The sequence below is a fragment of the Athalia rosae genome, chromosome 7 (assembly GCF_917208135.1).
Source record: "Athalia rosae chromosome 7, iyAthRosa1.1, whole genome shotgun sequence".
Lineage (NCBI taxonomy): Eukaryota > Metazoa > Arthropoda > Insecta > Hymenoptera > Athaliidae > Athalia > Athalia rosae.
In genome coordinates this window covers 511,989-539,795 of record NC_064032.1, presented here as the reverse complement: position 1 = coordinate 539,795, position 27,807 = coordinate 511,989, and the positions used below count along the sequence as shown (strand labels likewise).

Below are 27,807 nucleotides of genomic sequence, written 5' to 3'. Positions count from 1 at the left end.
TTGAACGGTTGAGTTCATGTTGAGATCCGTTGGTGGTTCCGTTCGATGCGACGTATGACGTGTCAGTCGAACGTGGTGGCTTGTTGACAATCAAGTGTTGACAGCTAATTCACTCAAGACGACATTCGACGCTATTGTCAACCACTGTGCGTTGAATCAAATTATTCATGATTGACTTAGCAATCGCTTTATTTAAATCATTTCAGCACAACGAATTTTGTAACCCGAATTAAGATGATGACTGATATTGGCGAGGAGGCTGCGGTCGAAGTACAACCAAAAATTGAACAATACGAGAGGTAACCTTACAGAACATGGCCTAGGTCTGATGCTCTATCGGAAAAATTTATTATTTTCTAAGCGTCTTGAACTTTCTTCCATAATTTGACTAAGCGAACTTAATGTGGATTTTGCCGCAACCACCGCCAATCTGACTCGAGGTATACTCGAAGTTTATCAGCCACCGTTGGAACAAGTTCAAAAAGAACTTGTTGAGCTAATGTAACGTTTCAACTCACATCATTTCAGCATCACTCTGAGTCCTTGGTAGAATTAGGATTGATTTTTTTTTCTCTCCATAGAAACAAGCAGGCAACTCTGATAGATTTGATGAAGGTAGAGAATATGAAACTGAGAGAGGTCGATGAGAACTTGGAATTGAACGAGCTGGTGAGATGTCTGCCTTGCACCAATAATTTTTAACTAGCTATTATCAAGTTTGGATATCAAATTTACAGTTCCTAACCGTCAGAAAATATCAAACAAAACTGGCCAATATCAAAAAGGAAATGGTGTTAGTCCATGATAGAACAACCAAGTTAAAGGTAATGTTCAATTGAGTCTATTGTCCCCGATGTGCAAAAATTTTGATATTTTTTCATGGTTATTTTTTATTAATTGGTAGAAACGAGCCTTACACTTTCAACAAGTGAAGCAAAAGGAAGCTCTTCACAAGGAGCATCAACGAGAGCAAGAAGTTTGCAGGGAGCAAGAACTGATCGGAAGACCTACGACATCCTGAGAATATAGCTGTTCAGGAAGATAGTGGGACTTGGTAATCTTGAGTGAAAGTTTCCAAGTAGGCTGAAAAATATGGACACAGTATCGTGAACATAATCGATGCAAGTAGTTGGATAGAATGTTATGAAGTATTTCTCTGCATTTTCTAAGATATGTAAATTATCATTGGAACTTGCCGATTGCGATATTAGTATGTAAGTATTTATAGCGAACATTTAATACTAATTAAGATGCCCCAGATATGTTACCTTGCGCATTGTTGGTAACCAATTGTTTCAGGAACGTGATTAGGATGAAAAACTAAAAGATCGATCATGATTAGAAAAAGAAGAAATTTATAAGTCAATATCCCTAGACCACAACAAAATTTGAAAATTACATCAATTTATACATAAATATTAACATGTATTAACCATAATATCGTGTCTAGATCCTAAATGAAGGTTGGCATAAGTTTGTTCTATATTATGATTATTATATTTATACACAATTGACGAATGCATACGATCTACATTGACAAGAGAGAAAAAAATATTTAGCCAACATAATTTTCCCCTGGAATTCAAATCAATACGAATGATCTGTGAATAATATGAATAATGCAAACAGTAGTGGGTTATAATTGAGTCTTGAAAACGGTACGAACTTCCTCAAAATTGTAAGGGATTGATCGTTTTCCTTTATTAAAATCTTAGCGTGATAAATTGTTGACTCTTTTTTTTAAATGTAAAAATTGATAAGTGTAAGATTTAACCCATCGATAACACATCTAGTAACATTGAAGAAGTGAAAATGAAAAAATTGTGAAAAACTTTCTAACAAACGTTGCGTGCTCCGGTTCCTACTCGGATTAAGAATTAACAAATTAACACAAACTGTCACATCTTGATGATGATTCAATACGATTGCATCTCCTTAGGACAGATTATGTTTCACATTCTCATAAAACTGTAGTTGAATATAATTGAAATTAATTCATTCACCAACATTGTTAGATGTCTTAGGTTTATGTGGCGAACCAGACCCAGAAAAAAATAAAAACTCACTCAAGTAATGCTAAAAATTATATCTTCCGATTCTGAAAATTAAATTGATCAAAGGAGTCATTAGGGAACACGGGACATGTACTGCATTAGTTCAACTAAAAATGTAATCGCTCGTCTCAAGATAGCTGGTATTCCAGGCTTATTCGAAAGGGCTGACAGTGAATTACTAAGTTCCGTGAACAAGTTGCGTGTTGACGGATTGCGCCTCGAAGACAAACGCAGAGCTAAGAATTTATAGTAGATCAAAGGTGTCAGAAGTCCGGCTCGTCCGCTGTTGGTGAAAACAATACATAAATGGAATGTATGAGATCATCGCTTGATCATGTAAAACTAGAAGAATGTTTGAATGACTTACTTGAGGATCAATAATATTGTGTAAGGTAAAAGCATGGCTTCACAGATGGCACAAAGTCTGAGCAAGTTCCGAGACTGGAATTCGACCAAAGAAATGAGTAATCGTGCTCCCCACCAGCTATTTTGTCCGAGGCACTGAAAATAGAGATTTGATGGAAATTATTCCAAGGATTGAACCGTAATGATCTTTCTTTTACGGTTCAATACATACGTCTAACAATGTGAGTGAATAACTGGCCGAATGAAGAACAGCGAAGAGTAAAATAGGTGCAAGCACCACTGTAAGTTTTGATTAGGAAAATTCTTTTTTAGCATTGACTTAGTGTTCTAAATTGAATCGCACATCGAAAATTATTGAGAACTGCAATTTCCGATTGAAAGGATACACGACGCTGGCGCGACATAAAGAAATATTAGGGAGTAGAATAGATAGTGGCAGGAATCCTCAACGATCAATAGCGTCCAAAATTCCCTGCTAAATTGCACACGTGGAAGTCTCTGATGCAGTCGAAGAGCGCTAGTAGCTGCGTTGCACATCAAAACCTTATAATACGCGTTATAAGGGTTCCTGTGGAAAGTCAGAGGATTAAAATCACACGACACATTATATGTACAAATTTATCCTATATTGGTTCAACCAAAAACTTGACAAATTTCTCAGTCAATATTGTTGATGTTATAAAAAAGATACTGTCGAGCGAATGAGTTGACATACTTTCTCTATGGTATAAGCAGACTTCGACCTTAAAGTAACAGTGTTCACTGTTCCAAATATACCCATCCTTTCTATTTTCCGGTTTCTGGCCTTGAACTCTTTGAATTCTTATTCACAATCAAGGAATACAGGAAAATGTTGAACATTTTTAATTTCAAGAAATTTTTTTCTCGTATAAAAAGCGTACGTAAGAATCTTGCAAGTCATTCAATGGTAACGATCAGAATGAAAATGAATGTATATTATTAACTACACGTAATAGACTTCACAGCATTAATTTTTTGATTGCACCATAGCACTGATGAAAAAACAATATAAATGAATGAAAATGAACTTGGATAAACGGAAGAATGAAAATTTACAGTCAGCAAGAATGATTTTGTTAATGCAAATTACCCAAAGAGTGGGATAACATAGCCCACTGTGAACAGTATGGTTAATACTCTGGTAGCCCATAATCCGACTAAAATTTTGTTGTCTATAACATGTTGCTTCAGAGTCTCCCATCCTTTTGGTCTGACTGTAGTTGTATCGCCGGCTGCTCTGTTGGTCGCAGTGTCAGCCATTCTAATAAATAGGAACATATTCTAGAAATATTGTTGAAATATGAACATATACAATAATAAGAGATAGGTAACGCATACTTCGTAGAAAAATAGCCAGATTACCTCGACGTAATCAATTTGACCAAGCCAGTATAGAAATCTGACTGTTAATGAAACAAGAGTGAATACAGCTTTTTACGCTAGACAATTATTTTTGAGACTACTAACATTCCTCAATGATTCCGGATGGCTCTTCATTGACAATTAAGGATGTATTAAAAGACGCTATCCTAGTAATTGGAATTTGTGTAAAACTGAATAGATTACTCCAAAGGAATTGAGTAGAAACTCTTTCACAGGCCGGTGCTGTTTGATGATTTTTTGCTAATATAAAACCATTCGAAAAAAATTTCCAACTTACTACCTGTCATGATTTCTCAGGTGCCTACGGCTAATTGACGAGATAAGATCCAAGCTCCGAATTATTAATCAAAAGCTATGTAATGAAATGCCATCGGATTCAAAATTATAGTTATTTCATAATGTAACCCCCAAAATACTACCGTGGAGAAATAAATTGACCGGTAGAAGTCCTTCAATTTACAGTTACGCTGCTCACAAAATGCATTCGTAGACATATCGAGAACCTAGCCCCACTTTTGCACGGTCAGACATTCCATTGATAATAAATGGAGTTCGTAAAGAAGATAGCTTGATAAATCAGCAATTTATGAATGCGAATGGTTTAAAGGCAAGTAATTAAAAACTGACCTTGTATTATTTAAAGTTGGTTATACTTAAGATAAATAAATTACTTCCTCAGAAAACGATTCACAAATCCAATAGATACATCTACGCATCTACGTGTTGGATTGACTTGCGGCAATTGCTGCTAGGAGGACAGCAGCTCGATTCTCGAAGGGAGAAGGCAACGAAACAAGTTTCATCTTTTAGTTTGTTATCAAATTATAAGATGACGCTGGATGGATTGCAAATGGTCCCTTGCAAATTGGTCAGGTTTCAACGTGGTTTCAACACCACTGGATTTCAACAGATATTTATCGAATTTCAGAAATTATAATCTATCGGCAAACAATTATACCCATAAACATTTATCATTTTCTAGATCAGGCAATAATGAAAAAAAGCTTCTCTTTTCGCGTCTCATGATATAGTATACATCTCAACAGAATTTCTGAGGAGTCAATGAATTCCTAATCGGTCGGTCCTACATTCTTCCCGCATTGAATAGTCCTGATTATTCATCGATGACAGCAAGATGAAGGATCTTCAGTCAATGCATAACAATAGAATTAAGTATGTCAATACTGCGAAGTGCGAATTGGTACAAATAAACCGATTGCGCGTTTACGTTTCCTCGATTACTGAAGCTTCTAAAAAATCTATCAATTCTCGATCTGCATATCATGTATGTAAGAATATCAGCTGATTTCCGTGCGTGCACCACTCTGCAGCCTTACACTCTCTCACTGTCTCAGAATCTCTGATTGTCAGTATAAATAATGCATTCGTGTGCTATGCGTAGGTATGCATGTAGGCGTGTATATGGAATGACGTTGGAGAAAGTTGGTGCCGACGTGAGAAAGTCTGAACTCTATTCAGAAAGTATTCCAATCCGCGGTATTCTCAGAGGGGAGCGGTGAACTGTGCACAGATAACCCCTACCTCATCGAAAATTGTGTCGAGATTTGTATTGAAAACAATTCTCGGGGGAGGGGGGATATCAAGACACAATAAATCAGAAAAGGAAATACAGTAATTTGTGAGACGGCAACGAATGAAGACGGTTGTTGCTCTTCCGCAGCCGAATTACGGCCGGAATATGTTCATTTTATTTGGTTCACTTTTTGTCTTTGCAGCTGGACTTGTGGCTTATTTAAAATCAAAGAAAGATTTGTCACTCATCATTACAGAGATAATTTACGAAATCAAATACAATGCTCTGGGAGCTAAAGCACTTATCGATGATTTGATTGAAGCAAAACGCAACAAAATTGGTAATTGTTTCTATCATTATTCTATTCCAAATTTATAGTGTTTATTGTTCCTATCAGCAATCATTGACTTTACAGATCTACCGAAGAAATCCGGAAAAGTTGCCATAGTAACCGGAGGATCACGAGGAATTGGATCCGAAATAGTTAAAATGCTTCTCCAGTGTGATATGGAAGTTATTATTGGTAAGGCAATCAACTAACCTTTGCACATTGTAATAACTAGAGCAACATCACCGAAACAATGACTTATTGTCATACTTTTCAGCATGTCGGACTCCTGCAGCTGGTGATAGACTCATTCGATTATTAAGAGATTCCGGGGTGACGGAAGGTACAGGAAAAGTTTACGAACTGGACAACAACAGTCTGGAATCAGTCAGAAGATTTGCAGAATCAATAAAGAGAAACTATAGCAAAATTGATGTTCTCGTCAACAATGGTAGGCATTCTTGATTTTCTACTTGGTCATTGAAAGTATAATGAATCTCTTAGGCATGCCGAGTTATTTAATCGAAAATATCAATATTCCAGCCGGTATCATGTTCACACCATATACTGAGACCACGGACGGTTTTGAACAGCAATGGGGAATTAATTACCTTTCACATTTTTTGTTGACGTCTCTCATTTTGCCCTTGTTGCAAGCTGCTGGTTCTGCAAGAGAATCTGCTAGAATAGTAAATGTTTCGTCTTGTGCGCATCATGTCGGCATAATAAACTTTGACGATATTAATTACAAGTGAGTGAACTTCATTATTTAAAACAAATGAAACAAATTTATATTGAATCATTATCAATTTCTCTAGAAGCGGCTTTATCACATCAGCTGCTTACGCTCAAAGCAAACTGGCTCAAATTATGTTTACAAAATCGGTCCAAGATCTGCTAATTAATAGAAGATATCCTGTTCAAGCTTTTGCTGTTCATCCCGGTATTGTTAACACAGATCTTTTCAACAACACGTACCTAAAAAAGCACGCAGGATGGATAATAAACAAATTTTTCAAGGTAAATCTATGTCTAACTATGGTAGGTATCGCAGGTGAGTATCAACTTCCACGTATGGATCATTATCTTACCAGCTGATACTGTTTCACAGAATCCGTCGCAAGGAGCTACTCCGATTGTATACGCAGCTATTAGCAGGACGATTGAAGGGAAGGGTGGAATGTATATCAGTAATTGCGGTCCAAGTTCCGTCAATAAAGCGGCGGAGAATACGGAAATTCGCCAACGATTATTTAATTTGTCATTAGAGCAAACTGAATTGAAAGATTTCATATAATTTCTGTCCTTAATCTTTTTTTTTCTTTACGTATCCCCAATAATTGAAAAGATGCTCTGCAGTATAATATTCGGAGAAAAAATAACGGATCGGTATTTATGTGAGATTTATGTTGTTACGACAACTATACAAGTGTAGACGCGGGTACGTACGTACAAGAGATTGGGAAGAAAATCGCGCAGGTGAAAATGTTACAAATCTTAACCGGGTGTTCCACAACTCTTCAACATTCAGTATTTCGATTATTTATTTAATGATAGATGCATATTATTTGTAGGCGAACGAGTCTTAGAAGAAAATTTTATTTTGGGTAATAAGTTATTGTTTTGTGTTCATGTATGTCTATGCTTCATAGAATTTTATTTTTTGTACAAAAGCTGAGGGATTGAGTACTTGATTGTTTTATCCTTGTAATCAAATGAAATCTGAATAAAAAAAAAAAAAAAAAAAAAAAAAAAAAAGGACCATTATTTTAGGCGTTCTTTCAACAGATTTTCACAAATCAAAATTCTTGATACGTCAAGTTAATTTTTATTAAATAATTACAAGACATTGGTCACTTTGATTTGGTTATTAGCGTTTTATAATGAAACTTGAAAAATAATACTAGTTCGCAAGATAAAATACAAGCAAATGCTAATCCAGTTTAGAGTGAATTACAATAAATCTCTCACTGGTTTCATTAAAGTCAATTTTTCAATCACGAGCAAAGCACGCCGAGCACTCTATACTTAACAATAAAATGCATTGCGCAAAATCATTTATATCGAAGCGTATTTCTAAAAGGATATTCATTCGTTAAAATAGAGTGAGTCCAAGCTCTAAAATAAAGAGTATTTACAGAACAACGAAGAAGAATCTCCACTGCGTGTAATTATAGTTTTTCCATTATTAAGTTATTTTCAAACACGAACACGTCATCAATTATTTGCGGCGGGAACATATCTTTTTCAAAGCTTCAAGAAGTATTCTAAGCCTTGCAACGTTTCATAATTATTCTTGTGAGTTGCTGCACGTAACAAGAAATGCCCTACTGTAACACTTTAAATTAATAATGAGTCAGTCCCGCGACAAGCTTATATGTATGTGTGCCTGGACACAATTATGAAAGCGAAATGTTTTTCTTAATTCGTTTGCTGTACAGATAAATTAATGTATGTGTATTCGCGATTTAATTGTAATATACGCATGTAATATGAATTCATAAGTCCATGTCTCGAATGACTTGAACTAGTGATTGACAGTGTTTAAAATTGACGTACGCGAAATATTTAGTATTGAGTCGAATATTTTTCATTTCAAGAATTAAGTACGGAGCCTTGATACAAATTCCACTGTTTAGTTGGTCAGCGATTTAAAGATAATTATTATCATTATGTTAAAGTAATAATAGAATGACAAGATTCAGTGACAATTTTGGCCTAAATATCGAATATAGTGATGTTATTTATCCATTTTAACAGCTATTATGAATTGCCAGGCAACGAGCTTTTATATATCTTGTAATTAAAAAAGTTCCGTTCAAACACTTACACCATTCATCACACGATAGTCTTACACGTAATCATTATTTATAAATGACAAAACAAATGATATGTTTTTTCTCTCATTGAATCGTGGTCAAAATTAGCACCTTTTTTACTAGATTTCATGGGACAAAAACTACGCATAACTGATGAATTGAAAAAAGCTACATCGAATCTTGATTTCAGCTTTTGTCATGAAAAAACAAATGCTTCCAACTTTACGCAATGATGGATAAGCATTGAGGAATATCGATTCGATCATAGTACGAAAGGCGCCCCAATTTCATTCTGTACTTCTCGTTTAATTTTTGCCTTTCAAGAGTTTGCAATAGCAATTATACCTACCTATGTATAATCTAGAGTTACTGCTGAGTAATAGAACAGTGATGTTTTACCGTTATAAAGTTTAAAATCACATATTCTGTAATAATTGACTACTGTATACTGTGTTACGGATTATTATTGCATATTTTTTTTTTTGGTATCCTCATCAGCTCCTAAATAATATGGATTCTACTGCAGCTTGCAGAGTTAATAAAAATTTTCCGCTGTACACCAAGTTGCATGATAAACAGGGGTGTAATATGGGTTAAAAATTCATAGAAGATTAGAAGAAATAAATAGATAAATGAGAATAAATAAATAAACATGTAACGTGTTCAACAATTTGAAGACGGAGTAAAAACGAAGCTAGTTATTATGGTAAATAATTGTTAAGGAAAAATATAGTATTAAAATGATATCAACAATGAATTAGAATGAGCTATACATGTAAATGAATTAAAATCTCGATTGGAAACTTGAAGAAGTAATCTTCTCATCAAACATAACATAGTTTTGATAAGTTCGTTTATACAAATTTAAATGCTCATCATGATAATCATAGACAGAGAATTTACATCAAGTGTATCTCATTCATGTCCAAAATCTTCGTTCAATTGAAGCTAGAAAATGAATTTTCAAAACAGAAATGCACAATGCAAGTGTCATAATCATTCAACAACAAGAATTTCCTGTTTCTGAGACACTTGTAGTTTTTTGACCATGTGCATTATGATTCAATCCGAGTTTGTTTTTCATTAGGTAATAAATATAAAATTCGAAAGGCAAATATAACGAACGTACGTTGAAAAAAATTAACGGGCTCTTACTACCTCGTGTTTTTTTTAAAGAGTTAACATCACACTCTCGATTCAAGCTGCTTTTAATACAACATGCAATACCAGTAACATTAATCAATTAATGAAACAAGTAATAAGAGCATCTTGATAACGATTAATATTGTTTATGATTAGCGACTACAACCGCAATTGCTGCTATCACCGATAGAAGTTGTTTTGCCGTTAATTGAGGTAGCGTTTGTTTCATACCTTGGTAATTCCTTGCTTCTTGCTTGCTGTAATATATCAATGAGAAAATAATTCATTGCCGGTTCCACAACATGTGAACTTTGCAATCTAAACAGAGTTTAATTTACCTCCATGAGTTCCGCAGCAATTTCCATGAATAATCTCTCCACGTTTTCGGCCTCCTTGGCTGATGTTTCCAAAAAATACATGCTGTGCCTTTGCGCAAAGTCTTCGCCAACGTGAGTCGGTATTTCTCTATCTTCTCGATCAATTTTATTACCTGTGAATCATGCAATATGAATTTGTGTGCGTTAAAAAAGCTATGTGCTGCTCTGAAACATAGCAGGAACTTTAAACTCACCAACTAATATCCTCAGCACTTTGTTACTAGCATATTCTTCGATTTCTCTTAGCCAGTCAGGAAGACAGTCAAATGTTGGCTGACAAGAGATATCGTAGACTAAAATTAAAGCATGTGCAGATCTGTAATAGCTTTGGGTGATGGATCGGAATCGCTCTTGACCCGCTGTATCCCAAATTTGCAGCTGAAATACATAATTATTTTACCCAAGGGTGGTCATTTGCTGAAACAATATTAATGGAAATGAACAGTTTCGTATTCTTCAAGCAATTATTGAGTGGTTACTACCAAAGATCCTAGAAAGTCTTGCGTAACTGTCAGATGATTACTAATTAATGGTATCTAGCGATGCCGTGTACAAACCTTAACTTTCTCATTTTCTACCTCCACAGTTTTTATCATAAAATCAACCCCGATTGTAGCACCTTGGCCGGGTGGAAACAGCCCCTGAACGAAAGGAAACTTATTATATTTCTGTACAATACATTAATGGTGCACGAGTAGGAAAATTATTTTGTTTTGTACTAGGGATCTTCATCACGTACTTACAATTTATGATCAATTGAAGTGTCATTGAAAATGAAAATTGAAATTGAAAATTGGACATTGGTAAGACTATGATTTCAGAAACGATAACCAATAACTAAGGTTTACCTAGGAAATCAGAGTAAAAGTGATGAACAAAAATTACCTGAGTGAATCGTCGAACTAAACATGTTTTCCCGACCCCCGCATTACCCACAAGAACAACTTTGAAGAGGAACTTGTAGTCTTCCATCGCATTCGCGGTTTCGTCTCTACGACCTCGTACTGCAATACAATCCTATTGTTGAAAATAACATTCTAATTTGAGGTGAAGTAAAAGTGACACACTTTTCATTTAACCAATTCACCTTGACAGCAGTCCCAAAAATATAAAACTCAAATGTACGATCGACAGATGATTATTTTGTATAATTCACACACGTTCATCGTCTTGTCAACCACAACAGGGACCTTCTGGCTGATATTCTTAGCAATCATATGTGAATTAACATATTTTCCTTGCTCAAAACATTCCTCTTCGTGATTCTGTCAGAATGACGTTTTCCGACTGTGAGTATCCGTTTTCCTTTTTCTTTGTTTTTTAAAAGTGCAATACTACGGAACCTTCGACGGAACCCGTGACGGAACTCTACCGAACTTCGATCATCATAGCGTCATTGATTGTAGGATGAACAATGGTTGAACAGGCATGTTATTCTCAAATGCGGGTTGGTTATTTCCCTTGAAAATTATGTGACTGTGAAGTGGGATGGGCCATTGATTGGATCCGGTATATCTCATGCCTAAACGAAAGCGGAGATGATAGAACGAAAAAAGAATCATATAAGAGAAAAATGCTGCGCTGTCTTTTGCATGACGCATAGACAAAAATAAATAACGATCTTTTCCTGAGTTTTCTCATCACCCGGAAAAAAGCCTACCTGCAAGAGCCGTTGTGGGTAAACTTCAAACTAAACCCGCTTCCCAATAGTTGCCGAACAACCGATCATTTTATTGGATAGAGGATCTGCGCAAACTCTGCAACCCGCAGCAAAAAAAAAAAAACAAACGGAAGTTTCAACGAATCGTGTCGTTCCCTTCGTTACGGACGGGTTCTAAACGATCTAAACGGGAATATCGAAGAGTGGCCATTTTACGTGATACTTCGTTTCCGCGAGGAGCTCTGGCTGCGATTATAAAATTGTTAAATAAACGGATATAATTTTTGTTTCATAGTACGTACATAGGATGTGTTTGTACCGAGATAATTATTTGTGAGGTAATTATAAACGCTTATTAATAACAACAGTTTGGTGTGAGTTTGTTGAGTGACTTTAATTTCGTGTAGAAGTCTGACCCGACATTGCATCTGGTAAAAGTTTGGATGATGAAAAACCAGCTGCGTGTTATCCTCATAGCGTGAAATTTTCTGTTTTAAGAAACGGTTGATTTCTATAATGCTTTGATACGCTAGATTTTTATTCAACCGTAACTTTTTCCGATCTTCAATAATTTTGCCAATGTTTATCCTTAATATTTATTTATATGTATATTCGGTTTGAGGTACGCATCGACCCACTCCATTTTCAAATGCGTAATACTTACGCGTTATTTTATTTGCTCAGTCATGTAAAGACTTGTTACCCCAATTGTAGAAATTCCAAGGCTGCAACAATCACCATGTGACTGCAGGATCCTCCCATACTTTCAACTCGTCTTATTCGTACTTTTTTGTCTCCCCCATTTTATTGCTTTCATTGGAATGCACAACGTCAATGTCCGCCGTTGATGTTTTTGTCACACCGTTGGTTTATTTGCCAACTGATAATAGTAGCACCTTTTTCCGCAGGCCGATAAGACAAAGCTTGATCACATTCAGCTAATAATACATAAATATGTAGACTAATATGATTTCCAATCATCGAATGTTATTAATCCGGTCATTCATTCAGCTAACATAAACATTGATTTTTGTTATTTGTATGACAGTGTGGGATGAACGTGATACCTTGAGTCAGAGACTGTGTTGGATCGACCGTTGGATCCCTAGAAGCGTTCCAGAATGTCGTCAGCAAAATCTAAGGAGATAGCTGACGAGTATATCTCGTCACTATCTGATCTTACGATCAACAGTAAGCCGCTTATCAACATGCTGACCATGTTGGCAGAGGATAACGTTGAACATGCCACAGCAATAGTCCAAGCCGTCGAGACGCACCTGCAAAAGGTTACTTATCATTGTAGTTTCATACAGAAAATGTTTTAAGAGTCAGTTTTTGCTGGTTGATGGCCGATATAAAACTGACTGTTTGTGGCATCGAGGCAATCGTTTCACTAATACCTTAGATTTTCATTTTCCCATAAATTCTGTTAAAGATCATTCAACACACCCCCATTTATTCAGTCTTATTACATTTTTTCATTCGAATTTGATTTTTTAATTCTGCTTCCTAATCATTTGTCTTCTTTTGCCATCGTTGTAATCTTTTTTCTTGTTTATGCACAAATTTGTGGCTTTCACATTCCAAAGTGCAATAATACATTTTCCAAGACAAGTCTCGTTGCCTCGAACACTCAAAGTCGTTGGTTGAACAACAACAACAACAGTAAACGAAAAGATACACTGTTCAAAATATTTTGTGGCACTGCATGCTGTACCAGCATACTGACGAATAATTCCTTAGATAGTGACTTTCTTTTCACAATGGGAAGTGCACACCTCCATTTAATAATATATAATTTACAATCAAAGATTACCATAAAAAATTTGGTAATTAAATTATAGCAGAGTTAGGGAATTCACAGCAGCAAACTGATCACACTTCTCACCAAATCAGCGATATTATTTTCGTCAAACGATATCCTGGACCAATTAGAAAATGATTTGCCATAGTGGAGAGTACGAATAAGAATGATGTTTGTGTATTGTGATTTGCCTGTCAACTATGTTGCCTCACAATATAATTACAAATTATTGTTCTTTAAACTCAATTAACGTATCAAGAGGGAAAGGGGCAGGGATGGGAAATTTTTTTTTATGCACCTTTTATAGCTTGAAGGAATAATACAACAACGGAAAAACAAAGAATGAAAAGGAAAAAAAAATTGTCTGTGATAAATGCTCAGTATTTTATGATATATAAAATAATCTACCAGATGTGGAAATAAAGTACGATTTTATTCGATCGATGTCCACACCGCCATCATTTGTTTTTTTAAACATTTCTCCTTATTCTTCTTCATTTACGAAAAAAGGAAAAGAAAGGAAAAGAAAGAAGAATAAAATAAAACACTCGCTCGTTTACTAGCTTTTAATTTTTTAAAGCTAGTACTTACGGCCCAGTGACTATTCTTTGTACATACAATATTTTGATAACAATAAATTTGTAACTATAAATATTTATGATACAACAATTATTATCATTATTATTATTAGTAGTATTATTACGATTATCATTATGGTTACGAGTATTACTATGATTATTATTGTCACCGCCATAATGTGGAGAAGCGAATAACTACGAAAAGTATTATAACAACATTTCATACCGGCAGATACACAACGTGCGTTGGTTAATTTCTGGCAATCTTTGCTTAGTTCAATTCTGATATCATAAATTATATCGGTGGTACGTGTTTGTTGGTGTAATTTTTAATTTTATGTTTTATTTTATTTTTTTTTCCTTGTAGTATTTTTGTTTGTCATCATCGTCATCTTCATTGTTATTTTTATTATTATTGTAATTATGGTCTCCTAATTTTTCTCATATTACATTTTTCTATTTCACCCGGACTACTAATCGGTGATATAAGTATCATTTTTCAACGCAGTTGTCCCTGAGCTGTCCCATAGATATCTTACAACCCCCCACCCCCGATGAATAAATCTCATTGATTGGCACAAAGCGACACGCTTACCCATGTCCATATCTGCGATAATGTAGAAAAAAAAAAACTGAAACAAAACCTTCAAGTACCTCTGCGGACATTTGTTGACAACGATTTTTCAGAGTCATTAATGCCAAAGTAGGGTAATATAAACTCTAATCGATGATCCAATTTTTACAAGCACGCTACTATTCCATAACTCACAATCAGTTGCTGAGGCAATATCCCTTGTTAAAATATCGTTTTTATATCTCTTTTTCTTTATTTTTTTTTCATCCCAATTGCTCTAGAAGTGAAAACCAATGATGAAACATTACGAGAATAAATCATTTTTTCCCCCGTTTCTTTGTCACACCCAAGTTTTAAGTTGAACCAATATTGTACATTGCTTGAAACTATCATTAAATTATTTAATGTTGATTTCAGCTTTAAAATAATTGCAATTTTGAGATTAGACAAAAAAAGTTTCTGCACCGGGTTAGCCATGTAAAACATTTTTTCCTTACCTAATTATTTGCTACCAAATCACTGCCTCTCCAGATATAAAGATATTGTTCTAATGCAAGGTTTCAGGCTGTACATTGTTCGTTTTCCATGTTCATTTGTTCCATATGAACGTATCCATTAGATTATCTCGATTTTTGTTATTTCTCTTTCTCTTAGAGTTCCATTGGAACAATATACCTGGGAACCCCATTCATCTTCAATTTATACTGTATCTGACCTTTGCAAAAATATAAAACTAAAATGCATCTATACATTTCTCTTAGTTTGGAATCTTTGACCTATCAAATAATGCTGTTTTTGCAATCTCAGTATCTTCCAAGTATCATTTACCAGCTTAAGTGTTATTAGCATCTAAGTACATAGATATACTAGTAGCCTATAATCGTAAATGAACGGTAGTGGGTTTCACCATGTTTCGAAAGAAGATCCATCTAAGAAGGCCATTTGGTGGTCGGCTGATGATGGCATGCGGTGGCCAAGATTTGAAACCGAGTGGATCGAGCATACCGTACAGTGGGATAGTGTGTTATTGTGTTTTATTAGGTCAGGAGCGACATCAAACTTCCTGTTCTATACCTGATCGATTCAATCGTGAAGAACGTAAATGGAGCCTACACAAACCTCTTCACCCAAAATATTGTCAACACATTTTGCGGTGTATTCGAGAAGGTATTCTACCGATTTTACATTTATACTCGTTGATTATATTATCGTTGATCATTGCTTACAAAGACTCTCTTGGAACACTTCTATCTTTAATTATTATTACCCCAGACTCTATGAATTTTTTGAATTCTACTATAGATCATGAAAGCCTTAATTGATCGGTATCTGAATTTTAAACCAATTCGTTAACTTTTTAAACATGGATTCAGTTAAACTTAGATTGTTGTTTGGAATTTATTTTAATAACTTGTCATGTACGGTTAATAGGTGGATGAGAGTACAAGAGCGAGCATGTGGAAGCTACGGCAGACTTGGAACGAGGTTTTCCCAGCCAAAAAATTGTTTTCTCTCGACGTCAGAGTGCAAAGCATAGATCCAGCATGGCCAATCACTGCATCTCCTACATCTATTCCGTCTATATCAACTGGATCTATCCACGTCAATCCCAGATTCTTGTCATTGGTGAGTCCAAAAAATGAAGAGATACCAGGTAAACTCTCAAATATTTATTTATTCATTCATTTTTTTATTACAGTCCCAAACAACAACGCCAGCGATCGTGCCTCCGGTTGTACCACCGGCAAAGCTGCCTGCTAGCGATCCTGTTACGACGGGTGAGGCAGCAATGAGAGCACAATTGATGAAAAAAAAGCAGGAACTATTAGAATTACAAAGAAAGAAGATCGAGTTAGAATTACTGCAAGCTACCGCAAGCTTGGAGCAACAACAGAGACAGCTTGATAAACAAGTTACCCGCACCGATGTGGTACGTATTGCAATGGAATTAGTGATTTGTGTGTGGAAGTAAGAGAAATGTGTGCAAGAACATTGAGAGCAATTACGATCGAGAGACCTTTCCCAAATTCAATCTCCCAATAGTTGATAGCAAATTTTTATCAAATCCGGTATAGACTACGGTAAACAAAGTATTTGAGATGTTATTCGGCATACTTATGCACCATGTACCATCATGAATAAGCATTAGCTTGATGAATTTTGAAACTTTTCAGGTAGTCCCAACGCTGCACGTTGCTCAGACGATGGAAAGTGCTGCACAAGTGAAACCTATTGTGGCACCTATTGTGCCTAGTCAGATGCCAAAAAACGTCAGTAAACAGGTAATTATCAAGTTCCATTAGTCTTCCTCAGCTCAAATGGAATGGCATTCAACGGTTTGTTATTCCTATTGCAAGTGTAAGTACGAGTGTTCTTATTTCACGTTACAGTTTCCAGCAGCAACTGCGTCTCTGCTGAAAAATGCTGGTACTAACAACGGGCCACGGATTGCTCCAGCGAGTAGCATCGCTGTTGCTTCAGCGAGACCGGTATCACGAGATCCGCGACTGAAGCCAGCAGTTTCTGCTCCTGATTCAGCATCGTCAAACATTGATCCACGTCTCCGTGTCGCAACAGCTGGCCAGAAGGATCCACGTCTGGATAATCAATCGCTAGCACCTCCTCCACATAACGTCACAAACACTGTACTTTCAGAGCAATTAAAACAGCAGATAACTTCTAAACAGGCTGTGACTAGCACTATAAACAAGCCTTCGTCAAATCTTGCCAGTTCCGATACCTCGATGATAAATGCTAGTAATAACAATAATGGTAATACAAACCTGAACAACAATAACAATAAAAATTTCAGTGGTAACGCAAACAAAGATGCTGTATCGCATCGAACCAGCCAGAAGAAAGACCCCAGATCGTCTAGTAATAGTAGTAGCTCTAATAATCTGAATGGTAACAACTCCAAGGTCGTTCAAGGTCAATTCTCGGGTAATACTACCTCGTCGACCTCATCCATTGGTGGGAGTAGTCGGGGAAGCGGAGGTACAGGAGATTCAAAATCCAAAGAGAAAAGTTTCGGCACACGTCAGTCGGCGTCGTCGTTAAACGAAAAAACCTCCGCTTCCTCGAAATCGTCTCATAGAAAAGTAGGGAACAAATCGCGATCCAAACAACCTCAGGGCTCACCAAGTAAGGTGCCTAAGGTCGAGAGGGAAAATAGTCCGCCTAGGTCTAAGTCAAATGAGAAAGATAGCGAGGATAGCTCTGTATCTATACGTACCTCTCCCCAATCCTCCTGTCAAGTAACGAAGAGCCGAAAAAAGAACTCCTCAAAATCCAGGAAACGAAGTTCTAGTCCATCCTATAGAATCCCAAGACGTAACGATGCTAAATCAAACTCAAGCTTGAGTAGCTCCGGAGGTGTGACTGAGGAGGAGCAATCAGGTTCATTGATCGTATCTCCTCCTCATCCGCCAACTTTCAAAGAAATCAGATCGAGTGCTAGACAACGGAATTACATCAGGCGAAACAGAGGTGGCAGTTTGAGTCCAGAGAATACGACCGTCGTGTCCGCCGCTACCCTGGTGCAACCTAGCTGTGAGCCCCTCGTGGATCCCTCCACCAAAGATGAGGACCTCAGGTCAACTTTGCCGCTGCCTACTCCTCCGGTTCCTGTCGGTGTACCCGAAAAGAGTGAGTGTATATCCTATGACATCTTTGGATTATGTTATCACCTGGGTTTGATGCTGTTTCATACTTTTTAAACAAAATTTTTTGTTTTCTGCACATGAAATCAGAGTTAACGAGTCCGCAAAGATTCAATCACATGAAGATTTCTTTTTGTATACAAATATTCCCTTATGCCCGATTACTACCTGACGAACAATCGTTTAGTTTTGTAAACATAAACTTGATAATTATCATCTGAAATTTATTGTACCGAGACAAGAAATTTAGATCTATTTATTCTTGAATCTAAAGGATCCTAAGTGACAAAATACCTGAAGGAGCTTCAAGGTAAGCTCCAGTCGTTAGATCAATGATATTATGTATTATGTATTACTCAATTTCCAGCACAATTATTATGGTTGACAAGCTAATAGAATGCCCAATCTGCACTCTGACCGTTGACGACTTAATAGAAATTACCAATGCTTGCACTCTGTTATCGATATTACTATTATTGCTTTGATATTATTGTCATTATTATAATTATTGGGCGTTCTATTATTGAGCTGTACAGGATATCCCATGAATTAATTTTTCCAGAAGAAGACTTGGATCTACGGGTTCTGGCTGTTGGTGCCAGTAAGAGACAAAGTTCTGAACACATGGAATCCTCGACCACCAAAAAGACCAAGGCTGAAAAGTTCGATGCGTAAGTTTTGATTATAATTAAACCTAGGTACTATTTTAACAGTATTTCCAATTTTTTCATTTTTCCCCCTTAATTCCAAATGACGATTACTCACTTTTTCAATCTGTAGGCTTTTTGGTAATGAGGATGTTGATCTCCGAACACTTACTCATCCTAGCGCAGGACGACCGCCAACGCCTCCACCTCCTATAATTTCAGGGGAAGATGGTAAAGATGGTTGGGCAAAATTAAAAATACCTGTACCCAAAGGACCGAGGGAAAAGCAGTCGAATAGTTCAGATGAGAAACGAGAAAGAGATCGAGACCGAGATAGACTGGGTAGACCTAGATTGTACAGTAAATTACCCGACGATCCAAAAGAAAGACGCAGAACCCTGTCGACTGAAGATAATGACACAAGAACTACTCGCCGTGGTAGAGATTCTGAAAAAACTGATCGAAATGCAGATAGAAATATTGAAATAATCATGAAACAAGCAGCGGAACAGCTTAATCAAGGATCTATAACAAAAATACAGTATAATAACCTGATACAAGAGGTACTGCAAATGAGCGAAGACCAAAAGCTCAGGGCAGCGGTTCGCAAGGAAAAAGAGGGCACTTCCATTGTTTGGGAAAAAGGTGGCCACGACATTGACAGGACACCAACTTTCAGCCCGTCGAGCGATAACGAAGGTGGCAGAGGTAGTAAGGATTCTAAAATGTCTCGAAACTCAAACAGGGAAGGAAGATGGCCAGGACCGCAGCCCTGGCAGTCTGTAGGACCATGGTCACATTCCGCTGGACCATTTCCTGGACCTCAGAGTCATTTCAATGTAGATTACAGACCTCTCGGACCTTGGCAGGGCCCCAGACATTATGGTCCTATTAGGCCAGATTTTAATCAATATCATGGAGGCTTCAATCAGAGTATTGGTCCGAATCAACGAATGGGGCCTGGAATGATAGGTTCCATGAGTGCTAATGGACCGATGATACAGAACCTTTTAGCAAATGGCCCTATTGGTCCAATGAGCATGTCTAATGCTGCTATGGCTTCTGGATTGCCGATGACAAACATCAATGGTCCAGCTTCTATGATGATGAATAATGGAAGTTTACCCCCACCTAATGTATTGTCAAATTCTAATGCAGTTTCCAGTTCCAATATTATGACACCTAGTGTGCCAGGCAGAAATATTTCTCCTAATATAAGTGCAAAATATGATCCAATAGAAAATGATAACGATTTTGGAGGTACGCTGGTAAAGAATCCAGGAGCACACACTCGGGAACTACCCGCACCTGATGCTAAAATATTAGACCAAATCACCAAAGATACAATGAAATCTATCAGCATTGACGGAATACCAAGGGAGATCAGATACTACGGAGATACGGGTGTTGTATTCATGAATTGGGACGATCCTAGAGAAATTGGATTTCAAGATGGTGTCAGAAGGATCTTGATCGACGAAAAAGATACCGTAACATGTGCGTTTAACGGTGATTACAAGGAATTCATATACGAGGGCGAAGTTCACAAGTAAGGATATTACGAATCGATGATTTTCTCTTATTGCTTGTGTTGAATAATGATAATATTTATAATATGTAATTTTTCAGAATCAAACTAGGGGCTCCAACTCGGGAATTGTGGGTCGATGATCGCTGGTACGAGTGTTACTTTGGGGGACCATCTATAAAAATTTTCTTGAGCGGTAAAAACGTCAGCGTTGAACTAGAAGGTCCGCCGCCACAAGTTAAAATTGGCATCGTCAAGAGAACCGATTTAGTCGTTGCGAAAATAAATCTCATCATTAATGCAAGGAACATGGTGCCTGTGTTTTTGGACGCTAAACCGCAAATGTAAGTCTTCTTCTTTATCTTTTTCATCCTGAAATATATGCCAATCTTTCTTGGTTCTGTACGCTTTCTACAAGCTCCTTAAATTTTTCTACTATTATATTCTGCAGCTTTGAGATCGAAGGAAAACCAAACACTCTGGAATTTGCCGATTCTTTACAAACTGTTCTGCTTAATGGTCGCCCATTCAAAGTCGAGTTCGGAGGGCTACCAAAACCCATTGTGATAAGGGACAAAAAACATTTTATTCGTTTCTCGGTACTACCACGAGGAATCAGAGCGGGATATGTTAAAATTTTTGGTATGCGAGGCGAAAGCCCCATTGAATCTCCACCGACGCCACCTGTTCTCGATACCAAAGCAACTGTGGACGCTTTACCGATTGACCAACATTATCCCTCAATCGAGCAAGATTCTGGATCGCAAGACGGATCAGATCTTAATCAAACACCAAAGCCTGGTAATTAAAGTTGTTATCATTGTTAATCATTATTTACAGGCCAGTACAAAATATGCGCTCATTATGAATGGTTTTCATTTGCTTTTGTCCTGCAGATTTGCAACTCGATATCCTGTCTTCCGTATTACCTTCCGCCATGGCTCCGGCATCCGGTTTGTCTTATCAAGCTGAACAAGGAGAGAACACGGCAACAGCTCCAACATTACCACTTAATCTCAACATGGACGAACTATTCCAAAGATTAGTAGCTACTGGTATAGTACCTACTCTTAATACGGAGCAGAATAAAAAAGAGGAAGAAGAAAAGGAGCCGGAAATCATCCCTGTATCTTTCGATAAACCAGAAACTCTAAAATTGTAAGCGTTTATCAAATATTCATTCAACAGACACAAAAGACAAAAGACAATTTTTTACAGGAAACAACCAGCTATGGCCGCACAACTTTATAGTGGGATGCAATGCAGTTCGTGTGGTGCAAGATTTGCTCCCGAACTTGCAACTAGATACAGTCATCACTTGGACTGGCATTTTCGACAAAATAGACGCGAAAGAGACTCTGCTAGAAAAGCACATTCTCGTCCTTGGTACTACGATGTCAGCGATTGGATCCAGTACGAGGAAATTGAGGATTTGGAGGATAGAGGTAATTAATTGGGTGATGAAAGGAAAACCTGCGTTCTAACATTGGCTAGTCTATAATTATTTTTACCAACCGCTAATTTACAGCCCAAAGCTGGTTTGAAACTGAAAAACAAACAGCTGAAACTGAAGGAGCTGCCACGGATGATTCACCTCAGGAAACTGTACAGCCCAGCGTTCCAACGTCCAATAACGAAGATACGCAATGCCAAGTATGCCACGATGCCTTTGAACAATTTTACAATGAGGAAAAAGAGGAATGGCATTTACGGCCTGCCATCAATTTTGAAGGAAATAATTATCATCCGCTCTGCCTGGAGGATCATAAGGTAACGTTATGACAAAGAATATATGTATTTCTAAGTTAAATTGATATCAGTTCTGCCAGTCGCTAACAATTTATCTTTGGTTCTTACGTTTCGGTGTATAAAGTAGCCTAGAACACCGAAACTATCTTAAAAAAAAAAAGAACGATAGTTTGAACCAGATCTGTCAACAAGTAGACTATTCTTTTAATAATTGATTATAAATTTTCGTTTTTCATCGCGCAATACATAGGAAAAGTCTCTTGCGGTACGTGAATAAGTAAAATTTCTATTCAATAATTACTCAGTAATTATAATTCAGAGTCACTTTTCATCGCTTGTCACTTATTAACATCCCAATGACTTTCGTTGGAAGATTGTCATCCGACCTATTTCATCCATTGCGCAGTACTCGACGTAATCGATTATTATCCTAAATTTTTAGCGATCTATGGACGATTCTACTACGGCGATTGACGAGACGATTGCCGAAGTAGAGGAGGAGAAAAAAAAAAGTGAGGATTTAGAAACGGCAGACACGGAATCCAAACCAGATGTAGAAGAATCTGATGAAAAACCTGCTATAGCAGAAGAGCCAGTTGCGGAATCGAAGAACAAAGAGGAACCAGAAAAGGAAAAAGCTGCTGCTAGTTTCGTAGATAAAGAGAGTGAAATAGAAAGTGTTGAAGCAGAAGCAGATAAAGAGTCGGGAAAGGATGTTGAAGCGGTTGATCAAGAAGGAATACCTCATAAAATTGAATTCGATGACTTTGCCGATGTGAAAATTAAGGAAGAACCTATTGATGAACACGAAATTGAGGATGATGGTACACAAGAAGAATTCATATTCTCCAACGTTGAAATAAAAACTGAACCTGTCGATCCTGAACCTGGTAAGTCTATTTATTTTTGTTATTTCTGTTTTTCATATCCCGTACATCGCCTTATGACTCCATCGAACTTCCAGACCCGGAAGAAACTGTTGTGAATGAACCAGCGTTAGTAGATACAACCCATACAGCTGTAAAAAGTTCGATTGATGGGAACGTTGAGCTTGAATCGGCACCAACGTCATTGCCAGCGGCACCGTCTCGGATAAAAATAAATATAACGAAGCCGCTGAATGCCGCAAAGGAAACAGATGAACCAAAAGATAAACCCAATCCGGAGATCCCAGATATTGTGAAACCTGAACTACTGAAACCAGCATTAGTCAAACCGAGTTTGCAAGGAAAAAAATTGTCCACTTTACCACCTGTAGAAAAAGGTCATGAATTATCTGGTCTTTGTTCCATCATGTAAATAGGTAATTGTAACTGTGAATATTGGTAAGGATACGAATTATTAAAATTAACATAATGATCCCAGAACGACGATGCGTCGACTCAGATGGTGAGCCTTTGACGTATGTCCAACTTAATTTAATACTATTATTAAACGTCTAAATGAGTGTATAATAGCTGTCATTGGTTTTTGTACAGCTTATATGACGTGATCCAAGGTGTGTTCTTGTTGTTGATATTTTTAGTTTTCTTTTTTGTTTTCTTTATTTTTCTTTCATTTCTAACGAACGGTAAGTAGCCTCCAGAGACTATTTTACAATTCAAACAACAGTTGATCGAGTCAGAGAAAAAAATGGGAAAAAGCCAAAACGTAAAAAAAAAGTACTTTGTTATATTTGACTAATTAAAAGTTGTCAGTTCCGCATATTCTTTATAGACATATGAAGTTTCTTACTTCAAAGTTTGACGTTAGTCGATGCGAGTTTTATAATTGTTGATGTCAATCGTTAGGTAAAGATATATACTCATTTTCTTAAGAATAATAATCTTTTTCACTTAGCTCGATCAAACCACTGCCAAGCCTTCCTAGAAAGGGAATTCTGTAATATATATTGAAAATAAAACATCACATAATTTTTTACGTCAATGAAAATCTGAATAAGTAAAATATTGATTTCCATTTAAGATTAATTTATCAAAATTGATAATTGAAAGAAACCTTCGATCATATCATACAAGTTAAAAGATAAATAGCTATTGAGCAGATTCTGAAGGAAGAATGAAACCATGATACTGGTGTGTGTGTTTTCTTGTGTGTGATTGACTGATTGAATATTCATAAAAAGGTGTGCGAGATTTGTATATATTTATAAAAAACATGAAAAGAAAACAAAAAAAAACTCAATTGTATTACATGATCTAAGGTAAGATTCAAACAATTATTTAGCATTCCTTATAGAATACCTTGTGCATTCGGATTTTGATGGCAAACGAAGAGAGAGAGAAAAACACTTGTTATGTACTTGAGCAAAACAACGAAGAGCACAAAAATTATGTATCGTTTCGTACTGTTCGTAATATGTAAAGCTAAAAACAAAAAATCTAAAAGGTTAAAAAAAAAAAATAAAGGTAAGTATTTGCGAATAAAAAATGGGACGGTAGAAGAAAAGCAAGAAGAAGAAATATGCTCAACAAACATGATGAAGTTGAAGGAAGAAATCGAGGGGTACATAAAATAATATTTGGGATAAATATTCAGTTATAACAATCATTGTTTTTATTACAACAATCATAGGAATAGTAATAGTAATAATAATAATAATAATAATCATAGAGTAAAATCGAATGATTGGTCAAATAGTAACGAAATGAACGGACGAATATTAAAGTAAGACATTGCGTGCGTGTTATTTGTAAACCACACCGTGAGTTTAACAACTGTACAAAATGTGTGATATATTAATTATCTATTTTATTGTAAATAGTATGTGAAAATCCGAGTATGATGAGATTTTCTTCAATGGAAGAGAGGAGATAAAAGAAGTAAAGCAAATAATCGTTATTTTGTTGTATAAAAGGAAAAAATGAAAATTACTTGTTGATCACATTGAGGTCTAACTTTTTTTGTTTGTGCCGGTTATTTATCACCCTAAATATTCTCTACTCCTTGACGGCGCCCAAGAAAGCTTGGTATTTTCGTTGCATAGTGATTCACTAAAGAAATAATTGTAAAAATAGACATGAATCATTTGAATCCTAACATTGTGTTCTGTTAAAACGTTTCTTGATATTCAAATAAAATAGATATACTAAAGCAGAAACACTGGCCTTTTCTATTTAACAAAATGAGAGAAAAGAATCAACCCATCGTTTGTCACTGAATATCATTTCCTTTTTTTTCAAGAATACAACCTTCCCGTTGACGATAACATCGGATACAGTGAAGAGACATTAAAAGAAAAAAGAATAAGAATGCCCTTTGGTGACACGAAGCATCACAAGCCTCCATCCTTCTCACTGCTTGGACATGACATATTTTTAGTGCAGAGACAGTAGCTGTCGCAAATTTTCTTACATTTTACAGTTATGCGGCCATCTCGGAAAGGGGATGGTATCTTTAATGTTGGCTATTTCGAGTACACTTTGCAAATATCTTTCAAAGCCCATTCCAAAACCACCTGAAGGTACGTTTCCGTATTTACGAAGCTCTAAGTACCAGTCAAGGTTGGGAGAAAATTTAGTTAACTTCGATTTCAATTTCTCGTAGTTGTCCTCACGCATACTCCCTCCTATTATTTCTCCAACAATAGGCGCCAGAAGATCCATTGCTGCAGCCTTCAAGATTATTATAAAAAAAACAAAATGAACAAAACCAAGTTTGAAAAAAAATATTTTCACATTTTTTTTTAATTCGTGACAGAAAATAGTTCAATTTGGAAGCCCTAAAGTTTATCGCTTACCTTTCTCTCATCGTGAGTGGCTTCCCTCACATAAAAGGGCTTACTTTCTTTTGGAAAGTCAACAACAAAGATTGGTATCCCGTTGTTGTGTTGAATTAAAAATAACTCTTGTTCTTTCGAAAGCCCATCCCCATATTTTGGAGCAAAACTCAATTGGTCGGCATTATTTTCCAGAATTTTTACAGCCTCATCATATGTTACAATACCAAAATTCTGATTAAGCCACTTGGGCTCTGAAACACCAAGAGCATGTAAATCTGAGTCACCATTATTGAAAATGTGATTCGTTACGCTTTTCAGAAGCAACTCAGCTTCTGTTGCTAATTCTTCGAGGTCAGTTGCAAATGCCACCTCAGCTTCAACCATATAAAATTCAGACAAATGCAATCGGGACTTTGAATTCTCAGCCCTAAATGTTGGGCCAAAGGAAAAGACTTTCGATAACCCCCTGAAAGTTTTTATGGTATTAATTACATAACTTCATTTGTGTATGGCTCAAGTAATTTGAGAACTTCAAAATAAAATTCATTTGGCGCACATGGTTAATAATATAAATATTTACCGAAAATAAGAATATCGGATTATTGCAAATTGCCACACCAGATCTTTATGTGATTTTCATTCACCTTGCGACAGATTCCAATTGCAGTTGACCAGATACGGATAAATATACTTTAGCGTTGAAATAAGCCTCATCTTCGGAGTAGCCTTTTTTTTTCATGGAGCTTAGCAGATTGAGATCGGCAGGTTTTATTGAAAATACTTCACCAGCTCCTTCACAGTCGTTAGCAGTTAATATTGGAACATGAATACCAACAAACCCCCTACTTCTCAAGTGATCTCCTATAGCTACTGTGGCCAAGTCTCGCAGCCTTAGTAAGCTCCCAAAATTATTGGTTCTTGGTCTTAGATGTAAATATTGTCGGACATATTCTTGGGAATATTGTTTTCTAGGAGCAAAGGGATAGCCATCCGTTACTACACATTTGCCAATAACAGACACAGCTTCGGCTCTGAGCTCCATTCTCTCATGAGGCCCAACTGCTAATTCACCTTCTACAGATACGCTGCTTCCATACGTCAAGTTACTTGGCTTCATCGACTTTGGAACCACAACTTGTAAGCAATCGTTGCATGAACCATCCGCAATATCCATAAAAACATTATCCTTCATTTTACGGAGAGCCTTCACCCATCCCTGAATCAAAAACGAATGAATTGTTTGTTAAAAATATTGTTTCCTTCTTGGGTGCGCGGTAGAAGATTAAGTCGGGCAAGAGGGATAATCATACGATAGAATTATGAGCAAATCAAGTGAGAAAAATCGAAGTGGAGAATTTCCGTCATCGTGGGACAGGAATGAGGCATCAGCGACGAATTAAAGCAAGAGCCAACCTTGACCAGTCTCCGTTTCCCAACGAGTTCCCCCGTCCTCGTTTCACATATCCGAGCGCAGCTGTGCACACTACGCATTGCGGTAACAACGTTAGCAAAATTCACAAACCTACGGGATACCTCAAATATCATTTTAAAAGCCATCTTTACGGAACAGCATTTGATAAAGACTACGCCATGCACGACTTTCGTGAGTCGTGTGCAAAAATAACCATTTAGTACGAATCGATTCTCTGATTGATTCTATTGACTGTTTACCCACAATTACGCCCACCGGCTTATCAATCGTTAAATTATCTACGAGTCGTCCTATGCCGTGCTATAACATCTATTATTATCCATTATTATAAGCTTTTCCGTTAACTCCTGTTTCCTGTTGGCGCGTTGTATTGCGTGTCGTTGTATAACCAGGGTTATAATATAGCCATCGGTCTTGCAGTTTTGTG

General features: G+C 36.7%; 7 protein-coding genes across 20 annotated transcripts in view; 3 read left to right on the top strand and 4 right to left on the bottom strand.

Moving 5' to 3' along the window:
- Positions 1 to 27,807, bottom strand: part of LOC125501811 (WD repeat-containing protein 19-like) — a 130,681-nt gene that overhangs the window by 18,515 nt on the left and 84,359 nt on the right. The gene's annotated exons all lie outside the window — the stretch shown is intronic.
- On the top strand, positions 7 to 1,724 carry LOC105686830 (biogenesis of lysosome-related organelles complex 1 subunit 6-like). Of its 5 annotated transcripts, none has more exons than XM_048658709.1 (6): positions 7 to 146; positions 207 to 299; positions 394 to 501; positions 582 to 669; positions 738 to 824; positions 905 to 1,724. In XM_048658709.1, the coding sequence occupies exons 2-6, from the start codon at positions 235 to 237 to the stop codon at positions 1,019 to 1,021; spliced, it is 465 nt and encodes a 154-aa protein (XP_048514666.1). In that variant the 5' UTR covers positions 7 to 146; positions 207 to 234; the 3' UTR covers positions 1,022 to 1,724. The 5 variants fall into 5 exon arrangements, with proteins under 5 accessions (XP_048514666.1, XP_020708439.2, XP_048514667.1 ...); XM_020852780.3 differs by having other exon boundaries at positions 388 to 501; XM_048658710.1 differs by lacking the exon at positions 394 to 501.
- LOC105686826 (Krueppel homolog 2) lies at positions 1,338 to 4,667 on the bottom strand. Of its 2 annotated transcripts, none has more exons than XM_012401964.3 (6): positions 4,452 to 4,667; positions 3,532 to 3,702; positions 2,807 to 2,988; positions 2,632 to 2,699; positions 2,422 to 2,555; positions 1,338 to 2,337 (listed from the first exon to the last, which is right to left on the bottom strand). In XM_012401964.3, exons 2-6 carry the CDS (start codon positions 3,699 to 3,701, stop codon positions 2,127 to 2,129), a joined length of 765 nt encoding a protein of 254 aa, XP_012257387.2. In that variant the 5' UTR covers position 3,702; positions 4,452 to 4,667; the 3' UTR covers positions 1,338 to 2,126. The 2 variants fall into 2 exon arrangements, with proteins under 2 accessions (XP_012257387.2, XP_012257388.2); XM_012401965.3 differs by lacking the exon at positions 4,452 to 4,667 and adding an exon at positions 4,244 to 4,422.
- On the top strand, positions 4,861 to 7,444 carry LOC105686824 (dehydrogenase/reductase SDR family member on chromosome X-like). 2 transcript variants are annotated; one of them, XM_020852779.2, is made up of 7 exons: positions 4,861 to 4,997; positions 5,227 to 5,698; positions 5,774 to 5,881; positions 5,964 to 6,137; positions 6,230 to 6,437; positions 6,505 to 6,706; positions 6,798 to 7,444. In XM_020852779.2, the coding sequence occupies exons 2-7, from the start codon at positions 5,479 to 5,481 to the stop codon at positions 6,981 to 6,983; spliced, it is 1,098 nt and encodes a 365-aa protein (XP_020708438.2). In that variant the 5' UTR covers positions 4,861 to 4,997; positions 5,227 to 5,478; the 3' UTR covers positions 6,984 to 7,444. The 2 variants fall into 2 exon arrangements, with proteins under 2 accessions (XP_020708438.2, XP_020708437.2); XM_020852778.2 differs by having other exon boundaries at positions 4,972 to 5,109.
- Positions 7,492 to 12,610, bottom strand: LOC105686827 (ras-related protein Rab-30). 4 transcript variants are annotated; one of them, XM_048658702.1, is made up of 7 exons: positions 11,686 to 11,757; positions 11,093 to 11,547; positions 10,911 to 11,029; positions 10,583 to 10,666; positions 10,220 to 10,403; positions 9,987 to 10,138; positions 7,492 to 9,905 (listed from the first exon to the last, which is right to left on the bottom strand). In XM_048658702.1, the coding sequence occupies exons 2-7, from the start codon at positions 11,097 to 11,099 to the stop codon at positions 9,801 to 9,803; spliced, it is 651 nt and encodes a 216-aa protein (XP_048514659.1). In that variant the 5' UTR covers positions 11,100 to 11,547; positions 11,686 to 11,757; the 3' UTR covers positions 7,492 to 9,800. The 4 variants fall into 4 exon arrangements, with proteins under 4 accessions (XP_048514659.1, XP_012257391.1, XP_048514661.1 ...); XM_012401968.3 differs by lacking the exons at positions 11,093 to 11,547; positions 11,686 to 11,757 and adding an exon at positions 12,350 to 12,610; XM_048658704.1 differs by lacking the exon at positions 11,686 to 11,757 and having other exon boundaries at positions 10,911 to 11,042; positions 11,113 to 11,405.
- LOC105686821 lies at positions 11,690 to 25,327 on the top strand. 3 transcript variants are annotated; one of them, XM_020852777.2, is made up of 17 exons: positions 11,690 to 12,023; positions 12,734 to 12,971; positions 15,683 to 15,808; positions 16,073 to 16,267; positions 16,341 to 16,571; positions 16,816 to 16,923; positions 17,032 to 18,289; positions 18,869 to 18,974; positions 19,084 to 20,499; positions 20,580 to 20,822; positions 20,930 to 21,279; positions 21,375 to 21,636; positions 21,697 to 21,923; positions 22,007 to 22,248; positions 22,478 to 22,492; positions 22,670 to 23,117; positions 23,192 to 25,327. In XM_020852777.2, exons 2-17 carry the CDS (start codon positions 12,807 to 12,809, stop codon positions 23,524 to 23,526), a joined length of 5,727 nt encoding a protein of 1,908 aa, XP_020708436.2. In that variant the 5' UTR covers positions 11,690 to 12,023; positions 12,734 to 12,806; the 3' UTR covers positions 23,527 to 25,327. The 3 variants fall into 3 exon arrangements, with proteins under 3 accessions (XP_020708436.2, XP_020708435.2, XP_012257382.2); XM_020852776.2 differs by having other exon boundaries at positions 18,866 to 18,974; positions 23,192 to 25,124; XM_012401959.3 differs by lacking the exon at positions 22,478 to 22,492 and having other exon boundaries at positions 18,866 to 18,974; positions 23,192 to 25,124.
- LOC105686823 (probable asparagine--tRNA ligase, mitochondrial) lies at positions 24,761 to 27,761 on the bottom strand. 2 transcript variants are annotated; one of them, XM_048658675.1, is made up of 5 exons: positions 27,620 to 27,761; positions 27,259 to 27,431; positions 26,593 to 27,164; positions 25,967 to 26,414; positions 24,761 to 25,841 (listed from the first exon to the last, which is right to left on the bottom strand). In XM_048658675.1, the coding sequence occupies exons 3-5, from the start codon at positions 27,138 to 27,140 to the stop codon at positions 25,578 to 25,580; spliced, it is 1,260 nt and encodes a 419-aa protein (XP_048514632.1). In that variant the 5' UTR covers positions 27,141 to 27,164; positions 27,259 to 27,431; positions 27,620 to 27,761; the 3' UTR covers positions 24,761 to 25,577. The 2 variants fall into 2 exon arrangements, with proteins under 2 accessions (XP_048514632.1, XP_012257384.2); XM_012401961.3 differs by lacking the exon at positions 27,620 to 27,761 and having other exon boundaries at positions 27,362 to 27,521.

Bases quoted from the DNA above. Each gene is read 5' to 3' on its own strand.
- LOC105686830 (XM_020852780.3), top strand. From the start codon at position 235: ATGATGACTGATATTGGCGAGGAGGCTGCGGTCGAAGTACAACCAAAA. The intron at 502-581 runs GTAACGTTTCAA...TTCTCTCCATAG, and splicing joins AAAGAACTTGTTGAGCTAAT to AAACAAGCAGGCAACTCTGA. The intron at 670-737 runs GTGAGATGTCTG...TCAAATTTACAG, and splicing joins ACTTGGAATTGAACGAGCTG to TTCCTAACCGTCAGAAAATA.
- LOC105686826 (XM_012401964.3), bottom strand. From the start codon at position 3,701: ATGGCTGACACTGCGACCAACAGAGCAGCCGGCGATACAACTACAGTC. The intron at 2,556-2,631 runs GTATGTATTGAA...CTCTATTTTCAG, and splicing joins ATTCACTCACATTGTTAGAC to TGCCTCGGACAAAATAGCTG. The intron at 2,338-2,421 runs GTAAGTCATTCA...TTTCACCAACAG, and splicing joins ACAATATTATTGATCCTCAA to CGGACGAGCCGGACTTCTGA.
- LOC105686824 (XM_020852779.2), top strand. From the start codon at position 5,479: ATGAAGACGGTTGTTGCTCTTCCGCAGCCGAATTACGGCCGGAATATG. The intron at 5,699-5,773 runs GTAATTGTTTCT...TTGACTTTACAG, and splicing joins AGCAAAACGCAACAAAATTG to ATCTACCGAAGAAATCCGGA. The intron at 6,707-6,797 runs GTAAATCTATGT...ACTGTTTCACAG, and splicing joins TAATAAACAAATTTTTCAAG to AATCCGTCGCAAGGAGCTAC.
- LOC105686827 (XM_048658702.1), bottom strand. The intron at 10,667-10,910 runs GTAATTTTTGTT...CCTTTCGTTCAG, and splicing joins TAGTTCGACGATTCACTCAG to GGGCTGTTTCCACCCGGCCA. The intron at 9,906-9,986 runs GTAAATTAAACT...GATATATTACAG, and splicing joins TTGCTGCGGAACTCATGGAG to CAAGCAAGAAGCAAGGAATT.
- LOC105686821 (XM_020852776.2), top strand. From the start codon at position 12,807: ATGTCGTCAGCAAAATCTAAGGAGATAGCTGACGAGTATATCTCGTCA. The intron at 18,290-18,865 runs GTGAGTGTATAT...TAATTTTTCCAG, and splicing joins TGTCGGTGTACCCGAAAAGA to AAGAAGACTTGGATCTACGG. The intron at 21,637-21,696 runs GTAAGCGTTTAT...AATTTTTTACAG, and splicing joins AAACCAGAAACTCTAAAATT to GAAACAACCAGCTATGGCCG.
- LOC105686823 (XM_012401961.3), bottom strand. From the start codon at position 27,505: ATGGCTTTTAAAATGATATTTGAGGTATCCCGTAGGTTTGTGAATTTT. The intron at 27,165-27,361 runs GTTGGCTCTTGC...TTTTTGATTCAG, and splicing joins GGAAACGGAGACTGGTCAAG to GGATGGGTGAAGGCTCTCCG. The intron at 26,415-26,592 runs GTGAATGAAAAT...AAAAACTTTCAG, and splicing joins CAATTGGAATCTGTCGCAAG to GGGGTTATCGAAAGTCTTTT.